The 10,211-nt window shown below is 41.2% G+C and overlaps 1 protein-coding gene across 3 annotated transcripts; it reads left to right on the forward strand.

The window, feature by feature from the left end:
- On the forward strand, positions 1 to 8,902 carry myb (v-myb avian myeloblastosis viral oncogene homolog). 3 transcript variants are annotated; one of them, XM_034900542.1, is made up of 16 exons: positions 1 to 184; positions 2,148 to 2,265; positions 2,500 to 2,571; positions 2,680 to 2,772; positions 3,545 to 3,765; positions 4,295 to 4,502; positions 4,621 to 4,689; positions 4,822 to 4,926; positions 5,329 to 5,589; positions 5,762 to 5,938; positions 6,222 to 6,340; positions 6,438 to 6,552; positions 6,661 to 6,756; positions 6,949 to 7,047; positions 7,173 to 7,256; positions 7,527 to 8,902. In XM_034900542.1, the coding sequence occupies exons 1-16, from the start codon at positions 162 to 164 to the stop codon at positions 7,638 to 7,640; spliced, it is 1,974 nt and encodes a 657-aa protein (XP_034756433.1). In that variant the 5' UTR covers positions 1 to 161; the 3' UTR covers positions 7,641 to 8,902. The 3 variants fall into 3 exon arrangements, with proteins under 3 accessions (XP_034756433.1, XP_034756434.1, XP_034756435.1); XM_034900543.1 differs by having other exon boundaries at positions 7,530 to 8,902; XM_034900544.1 differs by lacking the exon at positions 5,762 to 5,938 and having other exon boundaries at positions 7,527 to 8,834.
- Positions 8,903 to 10,211: the final 1,309 nt, after the last annotated feature.

Here is a 10,211-nt window from a genome sequence, read left to right on the forward strand (position 1 = left end):
GCCAAATTTACCGGGATGCTAAAGAAAAGGGGAGGAGCTGTAGTGGAGGCTGCAGTAGTTTAAATTAATGTCAACCTGCTTCTTCCCCGGGAGAACAAACCCAGCGCAGATAGTGAAAGTACGTGCTCAGCGCAACCTGCGAGCCGCTCACAGATATTAACATGGCTCGGCGGCCGAGAAACAGGTAAGCTCATACAGACCATTTACTCTTTCATTTGTATCATCTTTAACTTTCCTTTCCCCTCTATGTGCGTCTTATAGCGTACGTAGTTCACGTTAACTGTTACTGGTTTTCTTTTCACGTTTGCCATCATTTACGTTGTTGAATACGGCATGAGTTGAGGAAAGAACGTTAAAGGTACAGCTTATTGACAGAGTTACTAATCTTTTTCGTTACATTTTAAGTTGTCTATGCTCTATTTGTGCTTGTTACGTTAGGTAACAAGCAATTTTTTTTAGTTTTCTCGGCCGTTAAAGCTAAGTCGTGGTGTGGATGTCTAGCTCGCGCGCCCATGACAGGTGGTGGTCATCCGGCATGTGCGCTTCTAGAGCTGCTGTCAGTGGTGAGAGAGAGAAAGGGGTCTCTCTCTCTCTGTATGTGTCGCGCTCTAACACAAAAGCACACACACACACACACGGATTAATAACATTAGGCGGGTGGACAGACTCGTGCCACGCTGTGCGCAGGACTGCGTGGATAGGAGTTTATAATAAATACTAAATTAAACACAATGCATCATAGAGTATATGAGACTTGTCAAAACGTACTGATTGCAAATGCGTGTATTGCAACACGCATTTCTATGTCCTAAATTTAGTTAATGAAGGTTTTGAAAATAGGCGCTTTGTTGACCATTGCCCTATTCAGCCCTGCAGACTTGTTTTCTTTTTCACGTTTTTTACTTCCAGATAAGATCTTAGCCCATAGCCTGCAGCAATAAAGCTGTCATATAGGTCATTTTAAACCCGCCTTAATGAAACTTTCATACACCCTGAATGTTGCCGCAGCATCTCTGAAAGCTCACTGTTATTTTGGAAACTGCGCTTTCAGCGTCTCCTACGTGTACTTGTCTCGAAAAGTGGCTACATGTTGTGTATTTCCTATGTTTTGGTACAAGACTCTCCATAAATGTAAACTTCAGTCACTCTCACCAGCTTACCGTTTTGTAGACTTTCTTGATGAGCATCGATCGGCATCAACTTTCCCTGAAAAGCATCTGGCTACTTGCATTGAACTTGCGTGTTAAGTTTGACCAGTTAGTGTTTAGGTGCGTGAATTGATATTTTGTTTGCGTGTTGTTTGTGCACACGAAGTAGCCTACTCATCCATTTTTATTTGCCGTCATATTTTCTTTCTTTTTTTTTTTCTGGTATATGTCATACAATTGACACATCAGCATTTAATGTACTTAAAAGAAAATGACTGCTGTACATTTTTCTGTTTGGTCATTGCTGTTATTTAGATAGTCACGCATTTGGGTAAATGGACAAAAATAAGGAAGCTAATCCACTTTAAATATCCTCTATTGCACACACACACACACACACCTCAGTGGGGTTCCTGTTCACCTGTTGCTCTCTCTGTATGACATTAAAGTATCTTACTTAGCTTCCACGTTGTCTATGCTCTACATTCTGATTGGTTAACAAACTGTGTGTGTGTGTGTGTGTGTGTGTGTGTGTGTGTGTGTGTGTGTGTGTGTGTGTGTGATTATCTTGTACAATGCAAACCACTGCAGGTCTGAACACGCCAGGGTCACAAAATTATGATCGCATGTGCCAATCCCAGTATCTGTGGAAACTAAAAACATTGGAACCTGTTCATCCATCCCCCCCCTCCCTCCCACTTGCTGTTCTTTTCTCTCTCTCTCTCTCTCTCTCTCTCTCCTCTTGTGGGTGTCTTGGCTAAAAGCCTGCACCCAAACCTTCAAGAATGACTGGTTCTGTCTGTGTTGACACCTGATGAATTAAAGAGTGGGCTGAGTTCTTTATGCACTCTTTAAAGAGATTATTAGGGAGTAGTTTGGAAATAGACAGGTTCTTATGGTGCTCTCATTTTCTTTTCTATTATCTTACACTATTTTTCACACAGCCTCCACCTCATCTTCTGAATTTCTCATTGTGTTTCTCTCCTTCTTTGTCTGCAGTGTTTACAGTAGTGAGGAGGATGAGGAGGAGACTGAGATGTATGAACATGATTATGATGGATCACTGGCCAAGGCAGGGAAACGTCACCTTGGCAAAACACGCTGGACACGAGAAGAGGTACACACACAAAGACCCTTCAACACAATTCAAATCCTGCTGTTACATATACAGAATGATTAACGCAGCTCACATATTGGATAGAAATGACCTAAGGAGAGATCATTCCCTAGGACCTTTCTTTTTATTATTGTCTGGTCTAACCACATTGACTGACTATTGTGTTAAATAGCTTGGAGTGATGTGCATTGCAGTGAGGCTGACAAACTGCAATATGTTTTCTATATTTTTCAGGATGAGAAGTTGAAGAAACTTGTTGAGCTTCATGGCTCAGAAGACTGGAAACTTATTGCAAGCTTATTAACTGTAAGTAGGAGGCCTGTGCTTACACATGCATGTACACATGCACACACATACACAAAAACCTCCCAAAGTATAAGAATGATTACTAATCCCTGCTCTCTCACCTACCAGAATCGTACAGATGTGCAGTGCCAGCACAGGTGGCAGAAGGTTCTTAACCCAGAGCTCATCAAAGGGCCGTGGACCAAAGAGGAGGACCAGAGGGTAAGAAAACAGCCTTTTAGAAAACTTTAATGCACTCAGAACTTAACGGGTCACACAAAAAATACTGAAAATCAATGACAAAACCACATTTGTCTTTGCACATACAGTAGTAATGCAGAACCCCTTTAGATGTTTGGGTAACGTAGTTGGATCAGGCAACCAAGTGTCATCCAGGTTAAAAAAACTATTCTGTAGCAACTCCTTGGCTGCTGTTGCACATTTGTAGTTTGCCAAAAAAGTTGATGTTACTCAACAAGTAACATGCTTAGTCTCTTAAATCCTGTGCAGTATTTATTGGGCTATTCCAAAGGAGTTATATTTCCACTCAGATGCCACTTTTATGATTAGCAGAGTGGCTAACGTTCCACTGGAAACTCCCTCAGTGCTCACCAGCAGGTGTTCTCAATCACCTCTACATGTTCAAAGATAAAGAAAGGGGAAAGGACTGAGGGGAGGGGAAGCATTCACTGGCACAATGTATACGTTTATATACAATGTATACAACTTTTTTATTGTCACTTTCTCCCCTATCTTTTCTACACCTTATATAACTTACACCTTACACCTTTTTCTTACTCTCTACCCCTTTACTTCTCCCTCTCCTCTCTGTTATTGCTCCTTCCTTCCTCTTTCCTCATGCCCCTCCACAACCATTTACTTCTCTTCCTTTTCAATGCTCTTCCTCCTACCCTCACACACACACACACACACACACACACACACACACACACACACACACACACACACAAACAAACACAAACACACACCACAGGTGATTGAGCTTGTCCAGAAGTATGGAGCCAAGCGTTGGTCTGTGATTGCCAAGCACCTGAAGGGGCGCATCGGCAAGCAGTGCCGTGAGCGCTGGCACAACCACCTGAACCCAGAGGTGAAAAAGACATCGTGGACTGAGGAGGAGGACCGAATCATCTACCAGGCCCACGAGAAGCTGGGCAACCGCTGGGCCGAAATCGCTAAGCTGCTCCCCGGCAGGTAAGGCAGAGAATGAAGGTGAAAAAAAGAGAAGCTAGATGAATCACTAAACCCTTGTTGGTTGACTGAGCAATGTTATGGAGGGGAGGACATTGAAGGAGGGAGGAAGAGAGAAGAAACAATTGAGAAAAGGGATGAAGTGAGCATACAGAAAATTAAAGAAGATGGAGGTGTGGATACGGAAACATTTCCATTGTTTTTGAAAGATAGGAATACAGAATGATTGGGAGAAATAAGGTTATAAAAACACACTGTCCTGACATTTATCATTTAGAGAAAGGGCTAGAAGCTAATGAATAAGACTAAGTGAAAAAAAGATACTTTAGTTTTGACATTATTGTAATTGCTCTGTCCTGATATCCTTATCAGTTGTGTGTGTGTGTAAGTGTGTGCATGATCTGTTGCAGCCTCTGTGTGTGCTTGTACCACTAGTGGTCCAGGATATCTTTGCATTGTGCATGTTTGTGGGCATGTGGATGTGTTTTGTAGTGAATAACCCGTAAGTGAATGTGTCATTTATGTCAACCAGGACTGACAACGCTATAAAGAACCATTGGAACTCCACCATGAGGCGAAAGGTGGAACAGGAGGGCTATCTTCAGATTGCAGCAAAGAACTCCTCGCTCTCCATTAGCCATGGCTATGTGAAGACCAACACTCACATCATGGGTTTCCCTCACCACTCGCATAATCACTCGCAGCTGCCTCCCTACACCTACATCTCCGACACACACAGAGTGAGTGGGCTTTAAACTAAAACTCTGATGCTAGCAGGAAAACTAAATGATCCTGACTGTGTAGGTGCAAGCGATTCATTGATTTGACTTGGATGTGTGTTTCTGATTGGCTTAACAGATACCGTTACCCATGGCCTTGCATTTGAACCTGCTGAACATTCCCCAGCATGGAACCGCTGCTATACAGGTAAAAACAGCAAGTAAACACAGCATAATTGTTCACTAGTGAGACTAGATAGTTTGGCCACAGGAGGGATTGTAAGTGAAGATGAATTGTTGCTCAAAATCTGTTTCCTGCTTCCTGCTTCCTTTTTCTCAGAGACACTATAGTGAGGAGGACCCTGAGAAGGAGCAGAGGGTGAAAGAGATCGAACTGCTGCTCATGTCAACAGAAGATGAGCTGAGGGGCCAGCCATCACGACCGGTAAGTCGCATGTGTGTCTGCGTAAGTGTTGCTTCGAAGTATGTGTGACAGCACTATTTACGAGCATGTGCATTTGACCCTGGCTTTAAGGACAGTGGTTAGATCTGTGTGTGTGTTCGTGTGAGGAGGAAACATCTGGGGGGTTGGTTTCTGCAAAAATTATGAAATAGGACCTTATTGCCATTTTAGCGCGTGTGCATGACCCCTTGTGCAACCCTCTACTCAACACTTCTTTACATTGAAGTTCCCTTTCTCCTTTTTTTTTTCTCATCTGCTCAAATTTGACACCTCTTCCCTTATTGTCAGGCTCGACACTCATCCTACTGGGCTCACATTTTTTCTGATGATTATTCTTTGACAGTTATTTCTAGCCCTCACTCTTTATACCCTTCTCTCCCCTAGATGAATTTGTCCTATCCAAGCTGGGCCAGCCAGAGCTCTTTGACCAACAGCTCAGATAGTGTAATGTTATTACCTCATCACCAGGCCCCTGCCCTGCCTCTCGACCAGAGTTGCCTACCTGAAGAGAGCGCCTCTGCAACACGCGCCCACAGCAATAACGGCCGCAACAACAACAACAACAACAACAACAATAACAGCAATCACAGCAGTCCGACGTTCTCAGATACTATCCCAGAGTTCATGGATTGTGTCATTGATTCAGTGAGTATCTGCATTTACTTTATCCTTGGGCTACATGGTGTGATGACATTACGGTCATTTTTGTGGGTCATGACCAACTGTGTCCAGATGAAAATCGGATAGCTTAGCAAGTAGCAACATAGATTTTACAGAGTAATGGGCTTTGACCCATATTTTCCCGCCCTTTTCCTAGAGCCTCTCCTCAGTGGATGAGGCCACTACCAGCGGGCTCTTGGATAGGAGCGTTCTCAGAACAGACAGGCTCTTGCCCAATCAGGGCTCAAGAACTGCTCTCGGAGCATGGGCTGGTTTCATCTGCTCAACCCCCAAGCCTTCACCAGTCAGAAACCTTCCCTTTTCACCCTCACAGGTAGTTAAAGGAGCTGCGTTTTGATTAGAATCCATCCAATCACCAACCTGCCACCTTGATGATATCAACAACCAATCATTCACCATTTTATTGTCCATCTTTTAGTTTCATTTCAATAATTTTATCTATGACTTGTCTTTTGAAGCACCGGCTCTCTTTTCTTCTTACCTCTCCATTTCTATAGTTGAGACCAGGTGTGCTTCCATGATCTGCCAGATTGTTTGTGCTTAAATAAACCTGTAACTCTATTTTAATCAACTGGGTTCCCTTCTGTTTTTCACAGTTTCTCAACCAATCAATGAGCCCAGAACACTCCGACAATGACAGTTTACCAATGAGCTCGCCTGTGGACTCCAAGCCGCCGATCAACCACACTATCAGACCCCAGAAAGAGAACAAAATGTAAGCAGCATTATCTCTGATACATTTTCTTATTCAAATATGCAGAATTGTGGCAAATTATGCATTATAAACTGTTCTCTCTCTTTCTCTCTGTCAGGTTCAGAACGCCAAACATTCGTCGTTCGCTCCTGGAGTCATCTCCTTGTACACCCACACCTTTCAGGTCAGCCCTGGCCATGCAGGAGGCCAAGTATGGACCCCTCAAACTACTGGTGAGAAAAAGACTTAGAAAAATATCTCAAGTCTAGAATTTGTCATATTACCTTCTGTTGTGCTTGCTAAAGTGTCCTTGTGACCGGGGGTATGTGTGTCTTTTCCAGAACTCCCCTTTGGAGCAGCAGATGGTACAATCCATCAAGCAGGAGCCAATGGAGTGTGCCATTGAGCAGCCTCCTCTGAAGAAAATAAAACAAGAGGTACTTAACACTCAACATGCACACATATGGAAAAAAACAAACAGATAAATGCGAGCTGACAAAAGAAGTACTGTGATTTGTTTTGATGCGGAAGTTCATTATTATTACTTATATACTAATTATCAGTAGCATTGTTTGAGACTACTGTATGTATCCATGTTGATATTTACTGTGATGTATTTTGGGTCCTAGGTGGAGTCTCCATGTGAGGGGAGCCCGTGTATGCAGTGGGAAGGACAAGACCTTCACACACAGCTCTTCTCCCCAAACGGCCCCGCACAGGAAGTACCTGTAAGCTCACATTGACCTAACAGTTCATGTTCTCTAATGTGAAGCTGTCCTTGAATACTCACAGACATCCTTAAATCTTAATCTTGACTTCTGTTGCTAAAATATGTTTTTACATTTTCATTAAGGACCTACTCACTAGCTCATTATTGAGTGAAGATGGCCACAAAACCTACCACCTTCCTCACAGAGGCATGGCCAGCCCACTACAGGTGTGTACACGTTTCTATGTAATAATGTACGGATCTAAGTTTGAACTAGAAGGGCGCTCGGAGAGTGCAGGCCTCCACCATCTCGCAATGTTAACGAAAGTGAAAAAGAATTTGCTCTAAAATTTAATGGGTTCTCCCTCCGCCCATGGTACAACTTTCCACCAAATTTCATGGAAGTTGGGCCATTAGTTGTTGTTTTTTTTCGTTAATCTGCTGACAAACTGAAAAAAAGGATACAAAAAACTCATGGCCTTCCCGTTCTCTCCACAGCAGCTCAGTTCCTGGGAACAGGTGACCTGTGGGAAAACAGAGGAGCACGTTTTGGCCTCAGAGCAGAGCCACAAGTACATCAACACTTACCCTACGAGGACACTGGTCATGTAGACTAGAGACACATGTTGGACTGTAAGATCAACAATCCCTGCGCTGGACGCAGCGCCGCGGATGACATATTTGTTGTGGTACAACAGTTGGGAGAGGCGCTATGCCATTGGTGGTTTTACACTCACACTTGTTGGATTTCAACCAACCAAAGACTAAACAATTATTTTGTTTTTGAAATCTTTTAAATAGAATTTGCTCTGGGTTCTATTGTACGTCCTATTACTTTTGGTCTTGTCACTGGATTATTATCGATGTTGTATTATAAATGGGAAACGGTGGCTATATGATTTGCATTGGGCTGTATTATTAATTCCGAATTTTGATATTAATATAAAGAACAAGTTGATTAATTTATTTCTTTTGTTTTGATAATAATGATAATGTTGTTGTTGTTTTTTAAAAATTGGCCAATGGAGCAGTGTTGTAAGGAAAGTATTTAAGCCCTGTTAGCATTATCATAAATCCAAAGGCATATTAATGAATTCAAAACTGACCTCTTTATTCCAGTCATGAAACGTTACTGTTTCTTTTATTATTATTTTTTGTCTCTACTGAGAATTTTCAGTGCTTGGTCTGTGCACCTCATGTAAACACCTAACTACTGAACAAGAACAGCTGCATCTGTTCTTCCATCATTATTCAACTAAGAATTATCTTATTTTACACAACAAAAGGGGCCGGCCTTACTAGTATTACCTTTAGTTCATATAAATTAAGTTTTCATTTCAATTTTCAATTTATTTCTGGCCTTCACAAAACCCTTTATGAGGAAACATTTTATGAACAAACATTATATGTGTTAAAAGTCTAAGTATATATATATTTATACATTTAAAAACAACTTGAATGACCTAATATGTCTGAATCCATGAGCTTCACCCAGTAAGAGTAAGACCAAGCTGCACTTCTTATATCTTATATTATCCATAAAAAGCGGGAGTACTAAACACTGATGTTTTATATTTTGCTACAAACAAATCCCTTGAATTGAAACTTTTTATATGTTTGTTTTGTTTTTAAACATTTCTTTGAATCGTTTTGTATTTTTGTATAATGCCTATTCAATCAGCATTGTGTTTTCTTACTAAGACTGCAGTAGCCCATGTCAAACACTTAGCAGACAATCTTTTTATACGCCTTGTTTTTATACTAGCTTTTGAGCAAAAATGATTTCCTGAAAGCATTTATACAGTCCAAGTTTGGAATGTTTTTTTATACTTTTCTATACTGCCTAGTAAATAAAGTGTGTTGTTTTTATTACATCCTTGTGTTTAGTTAATTTTGGAAGTAGATAATTTTAAATGAAGTAAAAATATCTTCAGTTGAAGATGTAATAGTGATAGCAATTTAAAAAGCTGTTCCGCACTGGCAATGAACAAGATTGACATACAGTATGTTTAAGTTGGAAATATGCTTATAGTCCTTCCTTTAGTACAAATAGCCTGTAGTGGTTTAAAGTGTAAATACCACTGTGAAGGCAGACTCTCTAGAGTAATTTTTGAAGTAAATGAACTATTTGCTCTGTCTCTAATATGCCAAATATTATGAGGACTAGTCATTAAATACTCCATTCTCATCTCCCACACACACACAGTCACACACACTTAATCCTACAGCCACAAAAGGCCTATTGTAGGGCTGGGCGATATGGAGAAAAAGATATTTCACGGTATTTTTGACCAAATACCTTAACATCAATACCACAACGATATTGTAGTGTTGACTATTGGTGTTTTCACAAAATATTCACACAATGAGATTTTTGATAAAAATCAGTAATGAGTGGGAAAAGGCAAATAATAGAACAGTTACAACAGTCTGGTAAGTCTGGTACATCTTTGCTGTAATGCACTTACAACACTTATGCCATATTACGATATTACGATATCCGAAATCTGAGACGTTATCTAGTCTCGTATCCCGATATCGATAGATCATCAACATATTGCCCAGCTCTAGTTTGTTGTCAAAGTTGCAAATGTGATGAAAAAAAATGGCCCTCAACTTTCTCTCAAGTCCTCATTGTTCTACAATAACACACTTTCATGTATGAGCTCCACATTTAGTCTCTTGAGAAGACTTGTTTTCCTGTGAGGCCATGAAAGCCAAGGGGCCCAGACTAAGACCAGGAGTTATATTTACACCTCATCCTCTCCCTTCCTCCATCCAGCCACCTGCACCCCCACCTCAGCCCACCACACCGGCCTCAAACATAGATTCCCATCTCAAACACTAGTCTCGGAGGGATACATAAACAGAAATGACATCTATCACGACAGGAACTGTGATATTTAAGGCAGGCCTAAACAGAAATACTTCTCCAGGGGGTGTTTACTGTAGCTTTAAGTAACACATATATTTATGACACATATACTGTATATTCATATAAAACATAAGAATGTTTGGTTGTAACTATTGTGATAGTAGTTGTGTAAACAGACAGCAATGAGATGATGGTGAGGGGTTGATGAGCGTTAAAAAAATTCCCTGTCAGTAATTTTGTGTGTGGTTAAGCGTATGTGTGTGTGTGTGTGTGTGTGTGTGTGTGTGTGTGTGTGTGTGTGTGTGTGT

Source organism: Etheostoma cragini, chromosome 18 (genome assembly GCF_013103735.1).
Source record: "Etheostoma cragini isolate CJK2018 chromosome 18, CSU_Ecrag_1.0, whole genome shotgun sequence".
In the NCBI taxonomy this organism is placed as follows: domain Eukaryota; kingdom Metazoa; phylum Chordata; class Actinopteri; order Perciformes; family Percidae; genus Etheostoma; species Etheostoma cragini.